The sequence below is a fragment of the Amblyomma maculatum genome, chromosome 1 (assembly GCF_055883805.1).
Source record: "Amblyomma maculatum isolate TAMU_Amacu chromosome 1, ASM5588380v1, whole genome shotgun sequence".
NCBI lineage: Eukaryota > Metazoa > Arthropoda > Arachnida > Ixodida > Ixodidae > Amblyomma > Amblyomma maculatum.
Genome location: NC_139344.1, coordinates 290,429,084 through 290,456,692, shown reverse-complemented (window position 1 = coordinate 290,456,692; position 27,609 = coordinate 290,429,084). Strand labels below are relative to the sequence as shown.

The 27,609-nt window shown below is 47.7% G+C and overlaps 1 protein-coding gene across 1 annotated transcript in view; it reads right to left on the bottom strand.

Moving 5' to 3' along the window:
* The window catches only part of Tnks (tankyrase), a 334,637-nt gene that overhangs the window by 60,925 nt on the left and 246,103 nt on the right, over positions 1–27,609 (bottom strand). The window contains exons 22-23 of the mRNA XM_084591573.1: positions 23,467–23,584; positions 23,317–23,408 (exon numbers count right to left, since the gene is read on the bottom strand). Coding sequence (XP_084447699.1) covers positions 23,317–23,408; positions 23,467–23,584 — 210 coding nt within the window. The remainder of the gene's footprint in view (positions 1–23,316; positions 23,409–23,466; positions 23,585–27,609) is intronic.

Sequence of the window (27,609 nt, the reverse complement as noted above, 5' to 3'; positions counted from 1 at the left end):
TATGGGAGAGGCCTTCGCCCTGCAGTGGGTATAGTCAGGCTGATGATGATGATGATGAGAGGGAGCCCCTCTCCCATTTCGCTCGCCCAGTGCCCGACTTAAGCCTGTTTCACATGCAAGCGAAAACGCTAGCGATTTCTGCCGCGGCGGCGCAAAAACCTGCTTGGAGCGGCGGGGGCAGCTTTTGCGGCGCGAGCGGCGAGGTTCTAGATAGTTGGAATCCCATCGCCGCGAACGAGCGGCAGCACTGCTTGTCAACCAATGAGACGGCCGCGCGTTGCCACGTGACCAGTGCGAAACTTGCGCAGGAAACCCTGGGAATGAGGCTGTGTTTATTTCCTCGCGTGCTGCTGGTGGTGCTGGAAAAAATGTATATAAACAATAAAAAGTAATCATGATTTAATTCTTAAAACGCAAGATTTGCATTTATTTATATAAATGTTTAGAAGAAGTGACGAAATCGTATTTAAAACTGAGCTTGTTCGTTCTTGCAAGACACCAAAACCGACTGCGAGTGTGCGTTGTTTACTAGCAACGTTGGTTTTCGCAGCGATGAAAATCGCGCAATCGCGACGCGTGTGAAACGAAGCCTCGCGAAAAGCTTCGCAGCGCCGTGCCACTGTTCGCTCAATCGCTTGCATGTGAACCACGCTTTAGGCGGAACCTATGAGAAATGCAGCTTTCTGCTATCCACCATGGTTGCCTGTACAACTCAACCTGTAGCCGCGCTTTTTGGCAGCTTCGTTACTATGGTAACAGCAACCACGTGTGTTGCATGACTGCTAAGGTGTTGGGTCTCGCATTCCAGCCCTTGTTTACGCTGACGATTTTGCCATTATGGCGGAACTAGCCGGAACGCCGTTTTGACGTTCCTCTGGCGTTTATTGCTGGTGTTGCTGTAGATCACTCGAGTGCTACCTGTGTGAAAGTTTGAGAACGAAAATGCAAAGGCGGAGACGGAGGAGTGGCGTACAGGAGCTAAGGCTATCACGTACATGTACAGGGCCAGCAAGGAGGTCATCTGCCGGGAACGGCTATATGACAACTCCCTGGGCAGTGGGCTGCTGGCGGAGGCCCGCTGTGGAGTGCTGCGGACTCGGCTGTGGCGAGCGCGCTTCACGAGCGAACTCGACACAACTTGTGCCATCTGTGGAGTGTCGACAGAAACGATCAGCCACGTGATTTTAGACTGTCCAGCGATTTTGCCGACCTCCGAGATCCAAACGTTGTCAGCTGCCTTGGGATTCGAGGAGCCCGCGGGAGTGAAGCTATCTTTACAAGAACTTCAAGAACATATGCGGAAATAAAACACCTTTATTGAAGAACACTCGATTGTAAAATCTAATGTGCGTGCTCCACCTATCAGTGAAGCAGCGCCCGAGTGGCCCAAGCAAAAAGGAAAGGTCATATTTGGTAACGAACTTCACCGTTGCGTGTCACTCACATCGGCGCCAGAACACTGATTATAAAACCGGCTTAAAATATTATACGCTACGATTTCGCCGTTATGATTGGGCTTCGGGGCATCGGGAAGGTGTAAAGAACCAAGAGGTCAGTTGGAATTTAGGAGTCTGGTGAACATCACGGCGCCCCTTTAAGGCAAAACCCTTTCTATGCTCATGGTAAAAATCTCATTGATGCGTGATTTGTCCGTGAGATTCTGTGAGTGACAGATACTGTACCTTTCCTTTCCTGTAAACCAATTATAGAATGCCAGTGAACTTTGATCCGTTCAAACGAATGCTGGCTATGTTCAACAAGGGGCGCGTGATGTACTGTATGCAAAGCAACCCTCAGACTTTCGCATTTCTCCACTGCAGATTCTGCAGTACTCTTGAAATTTTGTTTTCTTTTTGCTTCAATTAAATGACACTTTACACATCTTCTGATTATTTCACTCATTTTTTTTTTTTTTTTTTAGAATACCCAACTTGCAGTCACATGAAACGTCTGCAGACATCACACTTCCAGTCCCATGACCCCTGCCACATATCACGTGACCAGAAGGGTGACGTCAAATCTGGACGTCGCCATTACTCTACATGGCTATTTCGACGTCTGATTCATATTTCTGGCTATAATTAATTGCCTAATTACTCAATTTTACTCATACATCACACATCCGGTCACATGACCCTTGCCACATAACACGTGACCGGAAGTGTGAAGTCAAATCTGGACATCGCCATTACTCTGCATGGCTATTTCGAAGTCTGATTCATATTTCTGGCTATAATTAATTGCCTAATTACTCAATTCTACTCATATGACCTTCCCAGATGAGATTTTTTTCATCCTCTATGTAGCACAATCATTCGTGTTTTGGTAACTCATTCAGTTAGGACGAAATCGTGTACACTTTTGGCAATGTCAAACCTCACACATACAAATTTAAAGGGCGCCGTGACGATTTCCAGACCACTAATTCCAGCCGGCCTCTAGGTTCTTTACACTCTCCCAATGCCCCAAAGCACAATCCTAACGGCAAAATCGCAGAGCCTAATATTTTAATCCGCTTCAATAATCAGTTTTGGCACCGATGTGAGTGACACACGGCGAAATTCGTTGACGGATATGATGTTTCCTTCTTGCTTGGGTGCTCTTTTGCTAATTGGTTGAGCCCGCACTTTAAATTTTACAATCAAATAATCTTCAAGTTACTATGCAGTAAACAAATGAAAGGTGTTTTAGTTCCGTGTGGGTTCTTGAAGTGTTTGTAAAGATAGGGACAGTAAACTCAGGTAAATGCGGTGTTGTCAACATGCGCGGAGGAGCGTCTGTTTGCTGTAATGATGGTGGCTTTGTCCTTTGTAGTGGGTCGCCGCTGCCACCTGACGCAGCGGGGGGAAAAAAAAAGTGGCCACAAGTTAGCTGTCCAGGCGCTACGATCACAAGCAAAGTCACATAGCCGTCGCCAACCGCCTCCGCGGTCGCAAGACTCCCCGCTGCCACAAGAATTCGAGATGCCACTCTGTGGTTTCCACCCCTGCAGGCTCCTCAAATCCTAATTCACATAGAGTTAATACAAAGCCAATGCAGCTGACAACATTCAGATCTCGGAGGTTGGCAAAACCAGTGCAAAATCCAAATCATGTGGCTGATCATTTCTGCTGACGCTCCACAGATGGCACAAGTTGTGCTGAGCTCACTCGTGAAGCGCGCTCGCCACACCCGAGTCTGCAGCACTCCGCAGCGGGCTTCCGCCAGCAGGCCACTGCCCAGGGAGTTGCCATATAGTCATTCCCGGCAGATGACCTCCTTGCTGGCCCTGTACAGGTCTAGTGTAGGCTTCGCCTTAGGTCCTGCATGCCACTCCTCCGTCTCCACCTTTCGCACTCATTCTTGAGCTAACTTTCTTCTACTCCCCGCTCCCTTTTTACTGTGCCTGATTGCAAACTTCTCGGGGAGGGGGAGTAGCGCTCGAGTGATCTACGATGGACGCCGGCAGAACACCAAAACGGCAATGCAGATTTGCTGACAGTAGGGTCCACCTCGTCGACACCCCCACAAAGATGGTGTGCAGCAGCGTCTGGTGTGCTAGGCTAGCTTTGGGCAGAAGCTGGTCCTCATAGCACGGCTTCGCATGGCTCGTTACCACGGTAACAATGCTGCCAAAAAGCGCGGCTACAGGTTGAGTTCGACAGGCAACCACAGTGAATAGCTTCCTATAAGTCAGCAGACAGCTGCGTTTCTCATAGGTTCCGCCGATTCGAGCACTGGGCAAACGAAATGGGAGAGGAGCTCCCTCTCACACCGGCTAAGACGCGCTTTCTTTTTTCTTGTATTTAGAATTTTATAAACCGAATAACTCTCGTTTCCGCGTGCTGATTTTTATAATTCTTTTCAAACTGACGTCGGCAAGGTTTAAAGCTGGCTGGAAATAGCGACTTAACGAATGTCACTGTGCCCCTTTAATGCTTACGCATTAGTTTCAGTTGTGAAAACGTACACATTCCTATGGGGCACGTGCCGGTTCCAGAATGACGTCCGAAATATCGCGCATTTTCCGAACTCCAAGCAATTGGAGTCCAAAAAGCCAGTCCCCTACCGTAAATTTCCAAGACTCTGGAGTCGAGGATGCCGTCAACTCTACAAGAGGGAACACATGATGCTGTATCTGCGGTCAAAGGTCAAAGCCAGGTGGCGGTACACCATATGTGGTACAGTAAAATCTCGTTACAAGAGACATGGTTACAAAAGACAATCGGTTATAAGAGATACTTGAAAATGGTTTGGTTGGTTTTCCTATGTTTGCCATGTTAACAACATTGCAAACGAGAGACATGGTTACAAGAGACACTCTGTTACTAAGGGCAACTTTTCCAGGTCCCTAAAGTAATTATTTCACTATTTATAAAAGACACAATTAACCCAGGTACCCTCATGCAATGCAGCTGACTCGTACCAACTCGTATGTGCGACAGTTTAGATTCCCTTAATTAAATTCTGTTCCATATCAGTGTCCTGTTTTGTTGCAATATGTCAGGAACCAAGAAGGAGTGCCTCCTCTTTACTGAGGAGTCAAGATGTCCCTGTTGTTTCAGCCACACAGGAATGTGATGACAGTGGCTGAAACAATAAGGACATTTTGACTTCCCAGTCAAAAGGAGGCATTCCTTCTTGGTTCCTGACATATTGCAACAAAACAAGTCACTAATACAGAACAGAATTTAGATAAGGGAATCTAAACTGTCACACATACGAGTTGATAGGAATTTTTGGTTACAAGAGACACCTTTTTGGGTTAACTTATATGGCAATACTGTGACCTCTGGCTCATTAGGTCAAGTGGCCTGCCAAGTTGGCTGATACATTGCGTAGTGAAGCTTTCACTTGAAAAATATACTCAGTGCTGAAGTGGATTACATGCTTCTATCTGTTGCACAAAATGGCAGCAGCCCTTGATTACAATCAGTGATCCCATACAAATGCATTACAACTCCAAGGGGGCCATGCAAACCCATCATATAAACCAAGCATAACACAATGGATGCATTCATATAAAAGACGTATCCACTGCTACAAGTTGTCAAAATCAAATTTTTTTTTTCTCTTCTCCCTCTTTGAAAACAGGCACTGAGATTGTGCTGCATGTGGTAGTTGTGCAAGTGCACTCCTATCACTATGCATTAAGTAGGGATCACATGTGACTCAGAACAACAGAACACGTTGTTGGGCTAGTTGGTGCTATGCATGAAGAAAGGATTACCTGGCCAAAAAGATGCATCCAGGAAAAACAGAGAAGCAGACCTGTCTCTTTCCTGTGTGCGCTGTTTTGGCTAGGTAATCCTTTTGGCTCAGAACCTTTGAAGGGAAGCGTACACAGCCCTATTCCACCTAAACACACTCACCCTCCCAATCCCACTGATTCAGGGTACACCATACTATTCAACATTAGCATGGCTCAGCTTCTGCACCAACTTCTGCAAGTCCTTTACCACCTATTTCTACATCAACAACATAAGCCTCCGGTCTAGTTTAGTATATGGGATTGACATCTCAAAGCAACTCAGGCTGCGAGAGACACCGCAATGGAGTGCTCCGGAAATTTTGACCACCTCAGGTTCTTTCAACATGCACTGGCATCACACAGCACAAGAGCACCTCGCTTTTAGCCTCCATCAAAAAGTGGCCACCGCAGCCGGGATTTGATCCCGTATCCTTGGGTACAGTAGACGAGCACCCTGCACCACCAGGAGACAATTCTGTAATGTGAGCTCAACCTCATTTCATATCAGACCTCAAACTGGCATAGTGAGCTTCTCCTTCTCCCCACCAACACACAATATATCATCTTTCACCTAGACCCTATCTGACTTGTCTCAGTAAGTCTTCACCCTGTAAAAAAAATCTAATTTCTGCCGTCACTGTTCACCACTCGCTCACTCACCCAGTTCAGCAAGGGTTTTGACAAAAAGCAAGCCTGTCAACTTCCACATGCCCTCAACTTGTTCCACACCCTACTTTGCCCAGGCCAAATGCCCCAAGATCTTCACACCCTCTACAAGGCTGCTCTTCATGTTGTGGTGCATACCTCCACCAAAACCTTCATGACATTGGTCGATTGCATTTCAGACCTCATCCAACAAAGGACCATCAGACAGCTAGGCATTACGGCACTCACTAAGGCCGTATGGCTCCTGGCGCAGACCGTAATTTCTTCCATAGACCTCCCTAAATATATTGTTACGTGGTGGCATGACAAGCGATGGAACACGGCGACAAAACAGAAACAGAATGACGTGATGACATGACGATGAAATATGCTTTATTGGCCAGCAGGCCAGGTGCGAGCGCTCCGCCCCGCACCACTGCCCGCTTCGTCATTTTCGTAGCACTACCCGGGGCCACTGAGCGATCGTCCCGATCGATTGCTAGAAGTCCAATGCGTGAAGCGATGATGAACACAGACTAAGGATTAGGACATGAAACGCTGGACACCACAATGAATGCGAAGATGCGATGAATGCCTGCCCCGGAGCATTAGGTCCAATCGTTTGCCGAAGGCCAAGGCTCATGGACATGCCGAACGGCTTGGGCGGGGGTGCTGTCTTCGCTCTAGTGGTCGTGAGGTCGCCTCGCCGTGGGGTCGGTCGGGTCAGCTTTGGGCTCTTCCTGGTCGTCGTGTGTTGTAGTCAGGGCTGGGGACAGGGATGACGAGAGCGGTTGGTCGGGTCTGAGCACAAAGGGCTGGGGCAAAGCTGGGCGGCGATCTCTACGGGCTCTCGGCAGATGGACCCGGCTTACGGTTGGCTTCGACGGTGCAAGGCAAAGACGGGAATGAACCGCACCTCCAACCAAATGTTACGTGGTGGCATGACAAGCGATGGAACACGGCGACATAACAGAAACAGAACGACACGATGACATGACGATGAAATATGCTTTAATGGCCTGCGGGCCTGGCACGAGCGCTCCGCCCCGCGCCACTGCCCGCTTCATCATCTTTGTAGCAATATTCTAAAAGGAACCATCAAACAGTAGTTATGGCAACATACTAATGCAACAAATCCACAGAGGTGGACTTTGTAACGAGTAAAATTTAAAAGCTCTGCGTGGACCCTATATTTTTAAAGATAATTTTTAAGGAGTGCTTTATTCAGGGATACCCCGCTTTGCCCAAGGCCATATAAGCAGAGGAGTTAAAGCTTGGAACAAATGTTCATTTGTCCACGAGACTCTGTTATGGTTTGGCAAAACAAGGTATTAGCATAAAGGTTCATCCAGTATTCTCCAATTTTGAAGTCATGATCAGTCCTTTTAGATACATAGTGCGGTTGTTTAAAATAAATATCCTTATTAATGTCAGTCCTGTAGAGATATATTCTAAAAATCAATTTCAAGCACAAAGAGCGCTTCCCATTCTCTTTTCATTTGCACCGCCCCAGAACGAACCTTGCCGCTCTATTCTGTATTCTCACTATTTTCTCTATCAAGGTTTTCTCGTGAGGGACTCTAAAATCAGTTCAACGAATAGCAGATAAGCAGTGAAGATTTCCGTTGAATGAAATTTTGAGCTCTGGCAGCCTTTGAAACTGCTTCATTCACACGGGCATTCCAGGAACAATCAGTCGATAACGGCACACCCAGACATTTATACACAGATTGCTGATTAATAATAGTGACACATGCCATTCATAGACAATGAAGATTTGAACGGGCGATTCGGAGAAGACGACGAAGCGAAACGGTGCTCCGCTTTCGTGCTGACCTGACTGGTTGTTGGTGTTCTTCGGTGCCACAGTGCCAGAGCGCCTTCTGTGTAACGTTACGTTACAAATCTGGTGGAGGCATTGCCGGGTATCGATCCAGTCCTGCATAGTCAACCTGTCACTACGGAGCTTACCCCCGTACATCAACGCCTCGGCCGCCACCTACGTGGAGAGCCCCCTGAATTCGGACCCCTTTCGGCCGCTACCAGGACGACGCACCCTCAGACGGCTGTAGAACCTGCTGCAATGACATCTGAGAGCAGGCTTCCCACCCACATCCTATGTCATCAGCCGCGAACACCCCCCCTCTTTTCATGGCGATGTGTTCGAAGACGCCGAGGACTGGCTTGAGACCTACAAGCGAGTCGCTCGTTACAACAGGTGGACTGATGAGCGTAAGCTCCACAACATGTACTTCACCCTTGAAGAGTCTGCACGGACATGGTTCGAAAACCATGAGGCTTCCTTCCCATCCTGGGCAGCCTTCTGTCATGATTTGAAAGCCACTTTTTCTAGCGCCGACCGCCGGGAGCGAGCAGAAGCTGCGCTACACTCGCGAAGTCAGCGCCAGAACGAGAGCGTGCGTATGTTCTTTGAGGACATGACACGCCATTTCAAGCGTGCAGACCCACAAACGCCAGAAGATAAGGAGCTGCGTCACCTGATGCGGGGCGTTAAACAAGAACTTTTCGCGGGACTGGTGCGCAGTCCACCGCATACTGTGGCGGAGTTTCTCAGCGAGGCAGCGACCATGGTGACAACGCTGCAACACTGAGCCAGTCAGTACAACCGTGACGTGAACATCATTGGGTCCGAAGCACCCCCTGTGCATGTCGGCAGCGACATGGACGTATTACGCAATCTCATCCGTTCTGTCGTGTGGGAGGAACTGCAAGCGCTCCGGATGCCTTGCAACACAACATCTTTTCCTTCACTGGCTGAAGTCGTCCGGGACGAGGTGCGTATGGCAGCTGAGTAAGTTGCTGACGTTCCCCACCAGACATTCGACGCGAGACCCATCTATGCGTCTGTCCTACATAAGGCTCCCCCGTCGGACCATAGTATCAACGCCGCAGCTCCAGCAATGGAGCCGCATGGAGCCTCGCTACTCCCCTCCGCCAATCTACCAGTGACCCCGTAAAAGTCAAGAATGGCGGCCCCGGGACCGTCGGCCCCTGTGCTATCATTGCGGTGAAGCCAGTCACCTTTACCGGGCGTGCCCGTACCGCCGTGTCAACATGCGGAGTTTCGCCTCGGAGGACCTCTACCCTCGGAATGCCGAACGGTCTACTGAGATTGTAAGTGACCTTGCAGAGCTACAGTATCCCGTCACGTCCGGTTACCAAGAGCGTCGGTCTACGTCCCCGACGAGCTACCGTTCGACAAGTCTCAACTCCTCCCGATGCCGCTCTTCCTTGCCTTAGTCGGGAAAACTAATACCAGCGGCCTTCGGAGGCAGGGTCGCTGATGTCGGGAAATGTGAAGATCCTCCGTCATCGGCAGGCCGACTCGACGAGATTTCGCTTGTGTCAGGTAGCGACAGCATCCGGCATACTACCTCCGATTTGTGGAGTGGATGGATGTCACCGCGTTACTCGATACTGGTGCCGATTATTCAGTAATAAGCCGTGGTCTCGCACGAGAATTGAAGAAGTTTTGACACATTGGTGCAGCCTGAAAATTCGCACGGCGGGAAGTCACTTGATTGAACCTGCAGGCAAGTGCACAACGCGGGTCGGCATCCGTGGTTTTGTGTATGTCGGAGAATTTATCATGCTTCCTGAGTGTTCGAAAGACTTGATCCTTGGTCTAGATTTCCTGCAGACCAACGGCGCTGTCATTGACCTGAAAGAAGCGCGTTTTCTTTTCGACGAAACGAGCCGTGGCGCGCATTGAAAACGAAGATACGGGTCTGAACGTTTTGTGTATAGTCGACGATGACGTGAGGGTTCCGGCACGATCTAGTGTGCTGGTTCTTGTAAAGCAAGACTTGAATTACGAGGGCATCGCGAATGGGCACCTTCCGCTACTACTCGAGAAGGAATTAGCCGTTGCTTGAGGACTCATACAACTCCAGAACAGTTGTGCTACTGTCCTCCTGACAAATTTTGCTAAGGAGATGCGGCACCTCGCCAAGGACACGGCTGTTGCCGTCCTTCATGATGTTAGTGCCTTGCCTCGTTTATGCACCGCCGGAGCGAACCCTAAAGAAGAGGCCGCACCTTGTCATGCTTTGCAAACCGTAAAAATTAGCCCCGACTTGAGGCCCGATCAGAGGAGTCTTCTCTCGGCTCTTCTGAGCGATTTCGCAGACTACTTCGCCACAGGCTTTTAGGTCGGTCGTACTCCTGTCGCCAAGCACCGCATCATCACCGATGAGACCACGTTACCGGTATGCCAGCGCCTGTACCCGGTTTCTCCTAAGGAATGTGACGCCATTAAAACGCAAGTGGATGACATGCTTGCGGACGACGTGATCCAGCCTTCGACGAGCCCATGGGCGTCGTCAGCGGTCCTTGCAAAAAGAAAGATGGTACCTTGAGATTCTGTGTCAATTACCGAAAGTTAAATAATGTGAACAAAAAGGACGTCAATCCGCTGCCCAGGACTGATGATGCCCTCGACCGAATACACAACACCAGGCACTTCTCCTCATTAGACCTCAAAAGTGGATACTGGCAAATCGAGGTGGATCAGAGAGACCGAGAGAAGACTGCATTTGTGACGCCCGACGGCCTATACGAGTTTAAGGTGCTTCCGTTTGGTCTTTGCTCTGCACCGGCCACGTCCAACGTATGATGGACACGGTTTTATCAGGTCTGAAGTGGCAGTCATGCTTGGTGTACTTAGATGATGTTGTTATTTTCTCGCCTACTTTCGAGCGTCACTTGGACCGGTTGCGCATCGTGCTTCAAGCACTCAAAGGCGCGCAACCAACGATCAAGCCTGAGAAATGCCACTTTGCTTTCAAGGAACTACGCTTTCTCGGCAATGTTGTCAGTGCCCAGGGCGTTCTCCCTGATCCCGAGAAGATTACCGCAGTGTCAAATTTTCCACGCCCCACCGACAAAAAGGCACTTCGACGATTTCTAGGTCTTTGTTCATGCTACCGACGCTTCGTCCAAGATTTTTCTAAGATAGCTGAACCACTGACAGCACTAACCAGAGAAGACATACCCTTCTTGTGGGGAGACGATCAAGAAGAAGCCTTCCAGGAGCTTAGAAGCCGCCTACACAGACCCCCAATACTCGCTCATTTCGATGAAGACGCCGCAACCGACGTACATACTGATGCCAGCAACGTTGGCCTCGGCGCGGTACTCATTCAGTGGCAAGGCGGAGTAGAACGGGCCATCGCCTACGCAAGCCGAACACTCTCACGATCGGAGGCGAACTATTTGACAACGGAGAAGGAGTACCTTGCGGTAATCTGGGCCATCAGAAAGTTTCGACCATATTTGTATGGACGACCCTTCCGTATTGTCAGCGACCATCATTCCTTGTGCTGGCTGGCAAGCCTTAACGACCCGTCTGGACGCTTAGCTTGTTGGAGCCTCCGTCTTCAAGAGTATGACGTTACTGTTGTCTATAAGTCGGGACATAAACACCAAGATGCGAATTGCTTATCACGCGCGCCATTGGACTCCACTGCAGTGGAAACGCCTAGGATTTTCCTTTTATTGGGGCCATTACCATATCCATATCCCATATGGCTGACCTTCAACGCAAGGACCCGGAGCTGGCGCCGCTCATCGATTATCTGGAAGGACGCGGTGGTAGAGTACTGCTTGTTTTTCGTCGTGGCTTGCAGTAATACGCTTTACGAAGTGGAGTTCTCTACAAGCGCAATTTTGAAAGATCAAAAGAAACATTTCTACTCGTAGTACCTACGCACCTACGGCCTGACATCTTGAGCGCTTGTCACGACGAACCGTCCGCCGGCCACTTGGGAGTTAGCCGTACGCTTGCAAGAATTCGGGAGAAGTATTATTGGCCGAAATTATTACCTTCAGTACGATCTTACGTTAAAACCTGCCGTGACTGTCAACGCCGAAAGACTCCACCCGTGAAACCAGCTGGATTTCTTCAGCCGATCGCTCCACCGAAAACTCCTTTCCAACAAGTGGGGATGGATCTTCTTGGTCTTTTCCCGAAGTCAACTAATGGAAAGCGTTGGATTGTTGCCGCGACAGACTACTTGACCCGATATGCTGAGACCGCGTCGCTCACAAATGGAACTGCCACCGAAGTAGCTGAGTTTTTTGTCCACGACATCGTATTGCGTCATGGCACTCCGGCTGTTATTACCGACCGCGGGGCAGCTTTTACGGCCCGCCTGACTAAGGCTGTGCTGAACCTTACACACACTAGCCATAGACGGGCCCCGGCTTACCACCCGCAAACTAATGGCTTGGTGGAACGGCTAAACAGAACTCTGGTCGACACGCTGTCTATGTACGTGGATATAGAGCATAAGACCTGGGATCAATTCCTCCCATATGCCAAGTTCGCATATAAAACGGCACTTCAGGAGAAGACGCGGCTCACACCCTTCGAGCTTGTCTTTGGCCGTTGAGTGACCACTCCACTGGATACAATGCTGCCCGTATACACCGACGACGAACATGAGCTTGACCTGGACATCGCTACTTTTAATCAGCGTGCGGAAGCGCGGCAGCTGGCAAGGCAGCGCATATACCTACAACAGCAACTAGACGCTGACCGTTACAACAAGAGACGGCGCTTCGCTGCCTACGAGCCTAGAGACTATGTCTGGATTTGGATGCCCGTTCGTCATCGTGGGCTCTCTGAAAAATTGCTGCGCCAGTACTTCGGCCCATACCGTGTCCTCCGCCGCCTCAGCGACGTTACTTACGAAGTTGAATCCGCGACACAAGTTCCCTCAAGCCGCAGACGACGCAAGTTCACTGATGTTGTACACGTCGTCCGGATGAAACCCTACCACAATCGCTCCACTGACTAATCTTGAGACTGATGGCGCTCCGTTTTGTGTTGTGGTATCCCATACCAACCTAGCATACTATGTCAGCTCATCGCATCAAGCAGCATTTGCAGCACCGAGGCGATGCTGCCAAGAAGGGGGGGGGCAATGACACATGCCATTCATAGACGACGAAGATTTGAACGGGCGATTCGGAGCAGACGACGAAGCGAAACGGTGCTCCGCTTTTGTGCTGACCTGACTGGTTGTTGGTGTTCTTCGGTGCCAGAGTGCCAGAGCGCCTTCTGTGTAACGTTACGTTACAATATCAGTATTCAAATAGTAATGAGCGTCTATTTTTTTCTTTTTGTGAAAGACGGATGAACACATTTAGCTCCATTTTCCACCTCTCACATCACGCAACAATGTTGGCTATATCAGTGTGCAAATCAAGATAATCCTGTTCATTTTTTATTTTTCTGTATATGACAGTCATCCATTTTCCGCTTCCTACACCATGCAACAATGTTGGCTATTTTTTTTTTTTTTTTTATTTCTCCTTCGGGCAACATACAGGTATTGCCCACGAGGCAAGACAAAAGTGTGCATCAGTGTGCAAAAAGACATCAGTGTGCAAATCAAGAGAATCCTGTCCACTTTTGATTTTTCTGTACATGACAGTCATCGGCGAACAAACATAGTCACGAAGATATACCAGCAGGAATGTTATTAATATAAACCAAAAATAATAGCGGCCCTAAAACGGAGCCCTGAGAAACTCCCGATGTGCTCCTGGTGATTGCTTGCAAGAGGACAACACCTCACCATGCATTCATGGCTGCCCCACTTTCATCAACTGAGCTTTCTGGGTGCGCCCTCTCGCTGGATGCTCCTTAGTGATACGGATGGCATGATGGGGTACCTTCACGAATTATTTTAAAATTTTCTTTTATTGCGTAAGCAATATTACGCGAGGTTTCAGCCCGTCGCGTAAACCCGGCCGGTAGCCTTATCACTTCCGACTTTGGTTGCCCCTCGAACCCTTTCTTTCAGGACGTGGCAGGTGTGGTTCACTTGACCTGTTATTGTTTCTTTGTCCTTCTCCCCTTCTTGCAGAAAGTTCCCCTGCATATGCATTCCTTATCAGGACCCTTTGGAATGCCTATCCCCTTTCAGGAAACGTGTGTTAGCATCGAACCTGCTTGAGGTGCTGGCTTCTCATCTACCTCGCATTGTAGTTTTTCCTGCTGCTGCCATTTTTTATTTTCTTTTTCAGGTGACGGGATCACTGGTTCCAGGCCGAGAAGTACATACCGAAGGATCATTTTTTCACTCCTTAACCTACATTTTTCTCTTCTACCCTCCTCCCTTTCCCCTCCCTATCTTTTCTTCTTTGGAAGCAAAAGCATATTTAAAGCCCTGAGAGTGATGATCGCGCTGCCCAGACAAGTCCACTTGTCGAAACATTGGCTCGGCTTGTGAACTGAAGCTCCCCACCCTCTACCCCTGTTCAGTGTTCTTTCATACCGCTTGCAGTCTTCTTTCTCTCATTCTACAACCACAAAAGAAGACACATTTGGATACCTAAAATTTGATACCACAAATAGATGCACACTGAGGTCAGAATCTATGCTTTTTATAAAAAGATGATGCATACACAGGAGTAGTCATCATACAGTTATTAAGCTACTGCACTGAAGCAGTGTGCTGAACTGTGTTCTCTGCTGGCTCACTAAAGAGGCATGATCATTAACCTGCTGGCCTTAGTAATTACACTTGTGAAGCTACTAACTGCTCAATAAAATTTTGCAAATAATTTTATATGTGGTAATTATCGCCATGTTAAAATGTGCCCTCAGTGTACCGCAACTGGCAGGAAGAAAGTACTGTAAACTGTGTGCAACGCAACATTACAAAAAAAAGAAATGACTGAGAGAGGTGACATTTCTTGCATGTGGTTCTGGTGGTTATTTGAATTTCACATGAATTGAATCGCACATTTGTTTTTCTGTGTCGTGTCTTTTGGCTGGTTTAAGGGGGGACGCGACCTTTGAAAGCCGAAAAATTGCAAAACAGTCGATTTTTGGAAGATTATATATTCCGGTAGTATGTCTTATAAACTAGCATTTCTGTAATTATCAATGCCAAACTTGGCGTAGAAATTATTTAACAAGCACCAGCAGCCGCGGAGCAGCAAGCAAGCGTAGAAAATTCCCAAACTTTGCACGCGCGCCGTTCCTCTCCCGCCGAACTGAGCGCTGCCATCTTGGTCTTGTTTTGTTTGTGAATTCTTGCACTTTCTTCGGCCACCCTCGGCGGCGGCTACGGCGGCATGGTCGAGGCGTGGCTTGCTTCCGATTGGGAGCCTCTTGGCGGCTTTCAAATTTCCCGCGCTCGAATTCAAGGCTGCGATTGGGCAAAGTGCGCGCACCGCGAGAACGCGGGGGATCGGGCGACTACTATTGGCTGCTGCGGCCGCTGACGCGTCTGTCTCCGCCGGCTACCTCCCCGCGTCGTCTGCTCCGGCTCTTTGCTTGCTGTCGTTGGCAGCTTTGTACTTCGTGCGTTCTGTTCGCCTTTCGCCATTTTTGAGATTGCCGGATTTATGATCTCACGTCGTGCCCTCAGAACGGTTTCGTGCAACGTGTTAAACGTTGCGTGGTCGCTCACGATGCCTCGAGATGCGACACGCGTTCAGTGCAGACTTGGCTAGCTTTTTTTTTTTTTCGTTTCGGCGCTTATGCCGCGAAAGATAACCCGGGAAGTCGCTTGCCGCGAGAGATAAACCGTGAAGCCGCTTGCTGCATCTGTGCCGCCGATCATGCCTTGGGCGAAATGCTGCGGGGGAATCGGGAATACAGATAGTCGCGGCTTGCAGAGCACAGGATCGACGGATCCCAGCATGTGGAAAGTGGTATGCGGCACCAAGGCGTTCGCTGTAGCCGATCGGCTAGTTGCACAGATGTTCGTTGTAGCCGAGACGGACCGCCATAGCCCTAATGTATATTTTGGCGGCCGCACCGGACTTGTTCGTGATAAGCGAGTGTTCGTCTTGAGAGGGGCCATTATAAGTGGGCGCGACTGTACCTGAATAAATTTTTGAGGGCAAGGGAAGCTTATGTATTCAAAATATTATGTCTGGAATTTCTCATAATTAATTTGATTGTTGATTTGATAACAAAAAATCCAGTGCTATGCTATTTTTCAGCAAGAAAATTTAGAAAAAGGGCTTTGTCTTGCCCTGAGGAACCTATCTAGAAATGAGCATGACAAATTGCACAAAGCCAGTGCCTTTAGCAATTTCTCCAGGCCTGATATAAAGTACCTATTCGAACCAATTTGATATGCTACTGTAACTTGAGAACTAGCATGCACAATTCTATGAAACTTGGTGGTTTTTCATTTGTTAATGTCATGAGCCTGTCCTGAAAATTTCATCATGATAACTTGAGAAACAAAAAAGTTATTGTTCTCTCAACCTTTGAGAGCCGTTTACTCAGAATCAATTTTTTGCAGGGTGTGGCTGCTAGGGAAAGTCATATCTCAAGAACCTCTTATTGGATTTTCATGAGGTTTTCTTGGTTACATACCTAAGTAAATTTCTGAGGGCAAGACAATTCGTTTTTTTTCAAAATATTTCATGTGTAATTAGGGGGCAGTCAATTAAAATATCGTTAAGTCAGGTGCAAATTTTGGACCCTGGACCGACCTCAAGAACACACCTGCTTGCTTACGTGCGTGCTCTGTGGTGAGGCGCACCTTACTGGTGCAAAGGAGTGCCAGAACCGCCTCAAGAAGCTTCGCCAACAGCCAGCACGAAGCAATGCTGGATCCTCTACTGGAGGGCGAGGAAGGATCAGCAGCGCCCAACGCGGACCGCACCAAGGCCGGCATATCAAGTGGCTCAACTTCGAGGGAGAGACATCGCGGAGCTTCTTGCGGTACCGGTCGCAGTCCTTCCCACACCTCCCCCCATCGGGGGATACGGAACATCTCCACTGCAGCTCCAGAGAGGCGGCATCAAGCCTTTTATATTGTCCTCAAAGTCGACGCACAACCGGCAGGCCCAAAAGAACCAAGAGAACAAGGACAACAGCGTTGAAGGAGCCAGGAAATGGTGGTTCAGCTCCGAGGGGGCGACCTCGGTGAGCCGTAGTCGTTTCCGGTCAATGTCGGCATCTAGACGCCAGTCGAATGATAAGAACCAGAGCCCGGCAAAGACAAATAACAAAATGAAGGCCGGCAATATGAGCTGGCCAGAAATAGCGGTCTAGGCTTCTGCTCTGGCAAACACACAAAACACGGAGACTGCGCATTATAAGCGTAATGAGTGTGCAGGTCTCAGGCGGGAGCTTGAAGTTATGCGAGAGAAGTGTAACGAGCTCACTCGCAAGGTCGATGAATTAATGGAAGTTTTTAGAGGCATGGCAGCTACTGCAGTGTGGGAGAAAATCATGGACACTGGTGACAGAAAGAGCCACCGGAAGGGTACACCTTCGCCACTGCCGAAAGAACTGAGGGTCGAACAGAAGTCGGCCGACTTCATGAAGAATGTCGCCATTCGGAGAAATAAAGCCAAGGAGAAGACGTACAGTGGGCCTTCGCTTACGGTGAGCTGCAGCAAATTGACCCAAGATAGTCAGGTCCAAGCATAATGGCCAGACATGCTGGCAATGGAACTGCCGCGGCTTCCGTAGGAAGCAGTGCAATTTAAAATATTACATGAAAACTGTTCTCGTCCAGCCAGATGTTATAGCGCTGCAAAAAACTGGCTGGTCTCCTAGCCTTTCAGGGTACGTTGCATATTCCAGTCAGATAGACGGGAAAGCGGGAAACCTGGTAGCCAAAATGGTGACGGCGATTCAACACCCAGCGTTCAACACAGATATCGAACATGTGGTAATCGAGATCATACCGCACAATAGAGGTAAGGAGAGCATATTGGTCCTGAATGTGTACAGCCCGCTCAGGCAAAGGAATGCTGACTTTGAGCTACTATTCAAAGACGCAAGAAAGGTAGCCGAAGATAACGGTCTGGTCGTGTTAGGAGATTTCAACGCGCAACACAAGAGCTGGGGATATGTAGGAGAAACCCCCAAGGGAAAGAACCTGGCGCAAGCGGACATGGATCGCGTAGCGGATTTTACAAAACCGACTAGACTGGGCAACAGCGTCAGCAGGGATACCTGCCCAGACCTCGCTTTTGTAAAGAACACTAATGACATTTCATTCCATAGCCCTCTGAGTTGTCCTCAACTTAAGTAGAACCCTCTTGGTTAGCCTCCACGATTCAGCCCCATAGGTGAGTACAGGTAAGATGCAACTGTTGTATACTTTCCTCTTGAGTGATACCGGTAAGCTACTAGTCATAATCTGCGAGTGCTTGCCAAATGCGCTCCATCCCAATCTTATTCTTATTTCCTTTTCATGGTCCGGGTCTGCGGTTACTACCTGCCCTAAGTAGACATATTCGCTTACTGCTTCCAGTACTTCGCTACTCAGAGGGCTATGGAACAAAAAATGGTAGGGGTAACATTAAGAGATAGGAAGCGTGCAGAGTGGGTCAGAGAAATAACTCAAGTTACCGACATTCTAGCGGAAATTAAGAAGAAGAAATGGACATGGGCAGGACATGTAGTGCGAGGAGAGTATAACCGATGGTCGCTTAGGGTAACAAACTGGATTCCAAGGGAAGGAAAGCGTAGCAGGGGGCGGCAGAAAGTTAGGTGGGCGGATGAGGTTAAGAAGTTCGCAGGGGTCAAGTGGATGCAGCTAGCACAGAACCGGGTTAAGTGGAGAAATATGGGAGAGGCCTTCGCCCTGCAGTGGGTATAGTCCCGGATGATGATGACTAATGACGTTTCTTGGGAAAACACGAACGAGAGCCTTGGAAGTGATCCCTTTATCCTTGTGATATCGCTGGTCACTGCGAGGGTCAGGCGAAAGTTAGGAGAAGTGAAAATAACTGACTGGAATGCGTTAAGAGTACACTGCGACAAGGAACCAATTCAAGCTATTGAGGCGTGGAGCAAGGGACTCCGCGAAGTTTACGAAAGAGCCACAAAGACCGTGAAAAGGACGAGCGCAGTTCCTGAAATTGATAACCATCTACTGCGGTTATGGGAAGCTCGTAGGAGTATGACTAAGAGGTGGAGGAGAAAGAAGGGCAACAGGAAGCTCAAAGTGAAGATTGCCCAGGTCACCGCTGAGGCAGATCAGTATGAGGCAGAGCTCTCTAGACAAAACTGGGGACAATTGTGCGACTTACTGAAAGGAACGCTAGGGACAGCCAAGACTTGGGCGTTCCTGAGGAATCTCATCGACCCGGCCAAGTCTAAGGCCGAAACCAGCAAGACGCTTCACCAATTGCTCACAAGTACCTGGGAGACGATGAGGAGTTGCTAGAGAAGATCCGAAAACAGTATGTGGGGGAGGTGGACATCCCCGGCTGCACAGAAATGTATCGGGGAATTGAAAATGAGAAACTCGACCGTCCAATCACAAAGGACGAGGTGTATGCGGCGGCCAGAATGGCTGTCAAGAACACGGCGGCGGGAGCAGACAAGATCGGCAATGCCATTATAAAGAATCTAGGGGCGGAACAGATTGCGAGCATCACAAAATTTTTGAATGAGCACTGGGAGGCGGAGACTGTGCCGGAGGAGTGGCGGCACACAGAAATCATCACAATCCCCAAGCCAGGCAAGAAGCCGTGTTTGGAGAATCTGCGGCCTATCTCACTGACCTCATGCCTAGGGAAACTGTATGAAAGGATCGTTATGATCAGACTTCAGAACTATTTGGAAGATGACGATCTCATGCCACACACAATGTTTGGTTTCCGGCCAAAGCTATCGACGCAAGACGTCGTTCTTCTCCTCAAAGAAGAGGTTCTTAGCAACGTGCCAAAGTATGAAGAGCATGTGATCATGGCTCTCGACTTCAAGGGGGCGTTCGACAATGTTAGTCATGAAGCCATACTATCGGGTCTGAGCAATCTACATTGCGGGCGAATGATTCATGGTTACGTCAGGCCTCCCTTACGGATAGGACCGCGACTATAGGGATCGGCGACTTGTGATCGGACAAGATCAGGATGCCTAACAAGGGTACGCCTCAAGAATCTGTAATTTCGCCTCTTCTCTTCAACATCGCTATGGTTGGTTTGGCAGAGAAATTGAACACCATAGACAGCATTCGGCACGCAATATACACCGATGACATAACGATTTGGACGACAGAGGGCTTCTCAAGGAGGAGAGGCTACAAGCAGCCGCGGACTATGTCGACCGCTACGCAAGGGCTAGGGGACTTTCATGTTCCCCCGAAAAATCTGAAATTCTCAGAGTATATAGGCCCCGATACGACAGTAAAGTTGACCTCACCGTTATGCTAGTCGGGGCTCGCATACCAGAAGTACACATGCTGAGATCAGATTGCTATCTGGATCTTCGGCCCAGATAACGAGAATGATTAGGCGAGTGACCTATAGAAGAAAGGGGATGAAGGAGGAAGACACGCTCAAGTTAGTGCGGGCGCTTGTGGTAAGCAGAGTCACATACAGTCTTCCCTATCAACACCTGAGCCAGACGGAGAAAGAGCAAGTGGAATCAATCCGCAGGAAGGCGTACAAGACAGCGCTGGAGCTGCCAATAAGAACGGCAAACGCGAATTTAATGGCCCTTGGCTTAACAAACACATACGAAGAGCACAGGGAAGCGCAGCTTGTCTCTCAGAAGATGAGGCTACAACGCACTACGGCGGGACGAGCTCTCCTCCGAAGACTAGGCTATCATGATCACATGCTGGAGATTGAACGGACGATAGACATATCGGACGCAATCCGGTCTAAGTTTGTAGTAGTGCCAATTCCCAAGAACGTGCATCCTGTCGTTCATCAGGGTAGGTGTAGGGCCAGGACGGAAGCTTTAGCCAAGACCTACCAGAACAAGAACACCATCTATGTAGACGTGGCGATGTATTCTAACGAAAGAGATCCGGTGGTGACTGTTTTAGATTTCCAGCTAAAGGAGAAAGTGAGCATCTCGCTACAGAACTGCACCGTGTCTGACACCGAGGAGGCCGCTATTGCTCTAGCGGTCGCTGAGGGCAATAGGTTTGGGCGTTCGCTGGTAGTAATGACCGATTCGCAAGCCGCTTGCCGAGGATTCACGAACGGCAGGATTGGCAAAAAGGCGGCCGCCATCTTGAAGGCCGGCGGGATAAGCGACACAAAACAATTTGGGGCACGGCGACATTGCCGGGAATACAGGCCGATCTCATAGCTCGAGGTTATGCAAACCGAGGGAGGTCAGAGGCCGAAGAGACCAAGGCAGTGACTCGTACCTACGCAGACATTTTGGTGCACTACTGGGGGACCAGAAGACGGTATCCTTCGCCCCATAAGTTGTTAAACAGGGAGCAGTCAGTGTCTTGGCGGCAGCTACAAACAAATTCTTATCCATGCCTGTCTTTATACAGCAAGATACATCTGACCGTATACAGGGACACGTGTCCCTGGTGTGGACAGAAACTGACAATTTATCATATCACATCGGCCTGCTAGCAAATAGATGTCATGCCTATAATTCACAACGCCACGCCGGAGCAGTGGGAGGCTGCGCTGTCCAGTTCGGAGTCGAAAGACCAGCTTTGGCTGATTGAACGGACCAGCAGGGCAGCAAAGGCTGAGGAAGTCCTGGACTGAGGACCCAACCACGGGAGCTCTAGATAATTTTTCTTTTTTGCATTATATAAAATTTTCTCTCTCTCTCCTCATTCTAGCCACCCTAGTTGTGGTCACTGATTTTGTGATAACATGAGCTGCTACACTGAGCTACATGTAAGCACTAGAGGGCAGGGCAGTGTGGTATACGAACACCTTCTCGGATGCCAGTTATCAGATCCTCTATAATGGTTGGTGCAGCAGGTAAAGATTGTGCTTTCTTTGGAACACGAGAGGCAGCTGTGGAAATACAGCAAGGTCAGTTGAACGCTTCAGCCCCTGACGTCACCCTCCACTAGACTCCAGCAGGAGCTACATCAAGAACAAAGATATTTTCATATGGCCAAACAATCTCATGCAATCACATCCCTGTAGCCTTTTCTGCAAAGACGTAACTGATAACCAATTATCGAAAATAACTGAATTGCCCAAAACATTATAACAAAATTACATAAAATGTGATGCACTGCTGTCACATTCATGCAAAGATGGCTACAGACAATCTGAGCCTTCCAATATTACGCATTCCTTCAAGACCCTGCGCAATAAACTTGCCAACACCCTCCTTAAACCTGCCATAGTAACCAGCAAGTGAATAAATGGTGACGCTGATATTAAAGGCAATGAGTTGATAGATCAGCTTGCTTGCAACACTTTACACCGAGCATGTGGTCAAATCAGCCCACAAGTGACAAAGCCCTCCTAAAAGAAATAAATCATGCAACAACGTCCGTGAATTCCTCCAGCAACTTCTTTTCTTGGACCCAACTCTTTCCCATATCCACATCCTCAAAAAAATTCCGCTAAATACATTCTCCCTCCAGCCTAATCACGCTTGGATGTCTCACCTCCGTCCGCATACGCATAAACATACACCTATTCCCCATTGTCCCCCACTGTGACAGCAGTGCTAGTGCATTTTGTTTGTCATAAAGGTGCTTCTCATCCACATATAACGCCCATCCAACATCACCCCATGCCTGGTTTGCTCCCCCTCTTGCAGCAACATCAAATCTCGGCAATCATGAAAGGGTTGTTGTGAGTTGACATGCCAAATGGGATAGCAGCACACAAAGTATGCACTGTGTACACTCAGGAAGTGCTCTTGTACAGTCTGCTGAGAGCCATAGACAGTAGGTATCCCACAATGAGATTCTAGTCAAGCATCTGCGATCGGATGGCTGGAGAGGATAGCCCTGTGCCGAGTGCTGCTTTTACAGTGCCGACACTGTGCAAGGTGTGCCATATTTTGGTCACGTGTGTGAGGCCAGAGCAGTCAAATCAAATATAGTCAACCGACACTACTGCCAGGTAGTACATCATCTTGCTGCAAGACTGAGGCTGACAATGCAGAACAATAATAAAACCAGAATTTAGGCTGATAATTGTTTGGATCCACATATTACGAAAGGTGGAAATCTGACATAATAAAATCAGCAAAAAAAAAAAAAAAAACACATTATATGCGGGTTTTTATGGTAGGTCGCAAATCGGTGTTGGTATTTCTGTGGAAAAAGCAACAAGGCAGTGTGCTAAAGCCGTGCTTCACGAACCATCACATGATCACAAAACATTAGACATTGTACATGTTTTACAGAACAGCTTTAACATATTTACAGATAAATTTTTGCATCACCCCCACTGTCCCCTTCTCAATTTTATCACTTTTGTTTGTTCAATGTCTGCAACAAAAATATTTGACTCTAGGGAAAAGCTGTGTGTCAAAGAGGCACAAACATGCTAGCAACTGTGCCTTGTTATATTGCAACGGTGGACACAAAGAGATGTTTCACCTGCCAGTGAAAGCTGCCATAGGCGCAATAAAACAGCAACTGCTGACAGTTGCCCTTTACATCGGCAGCACGCACACATGCACGCATACCCCCTTCCACCGTCACGTATTGCAGTTATTCCCACTAGTAACGGATGGCACTTGCCTCTTCTTCCACTGCCAAGTATTCCTTATCATCAGGTGATAGATCCATCAGAATGGTGCCAGGTGTACTGGGCATAAGCGTTGATGAAATTGCTGCAAAAGAGCTGGTTTTAGCACACCACATTGGCGTAAGACTATATATAAATCTCACCTCGGCCGGTCAGAAGCTTTTCAATGCCTTTCATCAACTTGTGCCGATGTCCATAAGCTGAAACACCTATTTGCTTCAGTTCCTCATGACCCATCTCCGCTAGGATGTCAATTGTAATCTGAGGAGAGAGAAGGAGACACCAAGGCCCATGAGTAGATGGCACGTGTGGTTAGTAACAAACAGTTAGATGGTGCTACTCTTACAAAAGTGCACACAAGGGGCAGTCAGAAGGAAGTACAGGCACCAACTTTCCTTGGTGCATAACACCAGCTAAATCTGGTTGTAACAAAACTGAAGGAAAAACTCGCCATGTCTGCCAGAAAAACACAGACAGTAAGGCAGGTCAAATGGAGGTTGAAGCAGCAGTTATTTTTTGAGCAATCACTTTCCCTCCATGACCTCAGGTACACCGCTGTTACAATGCCGTCGGAGAAGCCAAGGTGTACGGGTTTATTGATGTCCATAAAGAGGACTGCATTAGCCATACACTACAAAAGCGTATGGGCACCGCACTTCGGAACTTGGTGCAGAAGCAGAGATCGGATGGGGAGCGCATCAGCGGCAAGGGGCGACTGACTTGAAAACCAATAATACAGTAGAATGTTGGTCAGACATGATGAAACACGCAGCAGAATAGGTGACAACCCATAGAAGAGGTGCACAGACACACATAAACAAGGACAATGCTGCACTGACAACTAATTATTTGTACACCTTCTCAAACTTCATCTTTCACTGTCCTCCCAGTGATCTAAAAAATATTTCTCTCTCTTCGGTAAGAGAACAGAAGGCGTGCTGACACAATCATTACGAGCCAAAGATATCGCCCAGGCTTACAAAATCTCTCTTGTCAACCTGTCCTTATTCCTCCTCAAAACTGCTACATTATTAAAGTCTGCTGGGGACTTTTCTTTCTTTAGTTTTAGTTTAAAACTGTTTTTAGTTGAAAACATGCATTCAGCTGCACAAATAAACTCTGAATATTAGCTTGGTGTAACGGTGCTTGTGATACAATTGGTATTTACATGAAAATAAATTAACTTTCACAGAGGGCAGCAGCATATCCGTATTGGCACTGTCACTATTTCAAAATGACAGTGTGACAGCAAGCCCTGAAAGTGTCATTCTTCCAATGGAAGTGCACTTTGTGAAAGTGTCACTAAACTTGCCCTTGTAACAGGGGTATAAGATATAGGTTCCTGGCGTGCCCGGCGTGACGTAGTCGGTCAGTACGCTCGACTGGTGATCAAAGGGGTAGGAGTACGAATCCCGGTGGGGAATGATTTTTGTTCTTAAAGGTTAAACAGAACATTGCTGATATCCCGCGGAATCCTGCTGACAGACCTCCCCCAAGCAAGATTGTCACCACGAGCTAAGTGAGGCTTTCACCTGAAGGGAAGACGCGGGTCTTAGAACGGTCGAAAATGGTAAAAAAATTGATTTTGAGAAAAGCTCATTTTTGAAATGTTTAACCTTTCGAGCACCTACACTCAAATTCGGTCAGTAAATGCGATAAAATTAGTTTTCAAAACATCACAGCAGCCACGAAATGCCTACCGAAAAGAGAAACTTTGCTCAAAATTCCCGCGCGCACAACGGACGTTTCAGCCGGCCGATCACCGCCATCTTGGGCTTGGTTTGAAGCTCTTTCTTTGTGCGCAATTTGTGCTATCTCAAAATGGCGTCGCTCAAGCGGAGCGGCTGCGATTGCCGGTTTTCCAAAGGCCGTTTATGGTCTCTGATTGGCTGTTACGCGGCGCACTTTTCAAGCACCGTTCCGCGTCTCCCATTGACTGGCATGACTAGCGCGTCATTTTTTTTCTTTCTGTTTTGCTTTCGCCGTCGTGGCTTTGCTCGTCTGCGTTTGCGCTCATGTTTCTCGACCCACCACTTCGTGTAAAGTGTTTTTTTTTTCCCCTTGCAATCGAGATGCTGAAAAACGATAGATTGTAACTGTATACACGCAATGAGCGTTTGGAAGCCCTAAGAAATGGGCATGGAACAAAAGCCGGCTCCAGCTGCAAGCGTGCCATTGGGACCTGCGTTACGACGACACCACGGGTTCAAATTACAACGCGAATTGCATCCCGGATCACGGTACACTTCGTGTTGATGCTGCCGCCGCATACTACTCTACGGCCGAGCCGCCGCACTGTGTTGAGTGGTCGGCACGAAGTATGTTCTGTCGAGAAAGTCGGTGACCCAACGCGAGTTTCACCTCGGCGTCAGCACGAACTGCAATGCCAGTACCGAATTTGTGACTGTGGACATCAAAGCGTTAACTTTATTGCGCACACGAAGTGTGGAACTTACAGCAAGATCGCGAAGATGCGAGCGGTCAACCGCACGAGCGTCACAACGAACCTTTTCAGGGCCGCCCAACTGTTTGCCACGGGGGGCTCGGGCCTCCTTGGCACCGGACTGCTAGTTTCATCAAGAAACCGTTTTCAGGGCTCAAAATACTGTCCTTGGAGCTAGACACCATAGACCTGCGCTCTCGTCGGCTAATCAAAAAAAGTCAACCCATAACTTCATGAAAATATTTTTTTACAATTTCATCATGCATACATTTTCAAAATTTTTTACGAAATGTTTCCTTGGATGGAATAAGACACTTTTTGCTTTGTTTTGTAGGGAGACAGATAGGGAACACTGAAATAAAAGCTGCAATTGAAGATACCACCCAAAATTTTCTGCAGTCAAAGTCAAAACTTCAAATGCAATTTTCTCAACTTCATATTTTTTGCCAACATGACTAGCCTTACGGAAATTTTCATTAAGTTCTTGTGGCATAATTTTAATAAGTCTCACACCGTTGCATTCAGGAAGAATTGAACTGTGGAGCTATGCCATTTTTATGTTACTAGGTTGAACATATCAAATATTGGGGAGAGTAATGTCAGCTAACTATATTTAAAAATTACGGGGCACTGGCATAATTGGACATTTATATATGATAATGATCCTCAAGACAATATAAATAGCATAGCTCCGCATGTCTTTGGCTACAGCTACATTTTAATCAAAACCAAATGATATTGAGGGAAAGTGTCCTGATGACCCGTAAGAAATTACTTATTTAAGCATCAGTTATGTTTCCACAGTATGAGAACTAATTGAGATATAGTGAAACAAATATTTTTGAAAACAGCAGGAAGGAATACATATGCACACCGAATTTCATTAAAATTTCATGTGCCCAGATTCCTATATTAAGTCACTTTCCACAACACGGTCAACAAGGCATCGTCACTCCAATTCACTAACCCCATTTACAGCCAGAACTAACTCATTTAAGTACTCCTTCTTCCCTCGTACCATAAGTGATTGGAATGCTTTACCTATGTCTGCATTACGCATCACAGATTCCATTGAACAAATCGAAGATTAACGGCATCAGTGTTATTGGCTTTGTATTTTCAACTGCTTTCAGTGTGTGTGTGTGTGTTTTTTTGTACTTGTATCACATTGTATTGCCCCTCCAGCAAGGGCCCTCAAGGGCCTACAGTATTCTGTAAATAAATAATAAATCATATTTCCAATAATAAAGAATTTTGTGTTAAGACCACTGTGTCCCCTTAAAAACAGCTGGCACTATCCCTAAAATTCCCAAATGCTACTAAAACTTGTCCAAAATAATGAAATTCATTTTAAGAGTAATTAACAATACCATATTAAATAAACGTTTTGCTTCTGATCTTCTCAGATTAAATTTATAGGTTGAGTGCCAACATGCCAGCCACATTAATGGTAGTGTTGGCAGCTTGACAATATCCTGATGTGAAATGAAGACATTTAGCATCGACTGCGATTATTGTATAGTAATTCCACAACTCCTTCGCAGTTTAATTGTGACTAAGACTTGCCAAAGCACTAGATTCAACAACTATTTGAAACATCCTGTGTTGCAGGAAGATTTTAAAATGTCATTACAAACTGCTCAGCCCAGATGAGGCTGCTGGCATAGTAATGCAACCAATGCTCACTTTCTGCACAAAAACTGGCTGCAAACATGTCTTTATGCTAGTGTTTACACTAAGATTTCAATAGCATTTGATGACCAGGAGCAGAAAACTCATCCCAATGAGGAGACTGGTACTTAACTTGAACTTCACCTCACCATGAGTGTGAAACAGTGTATCA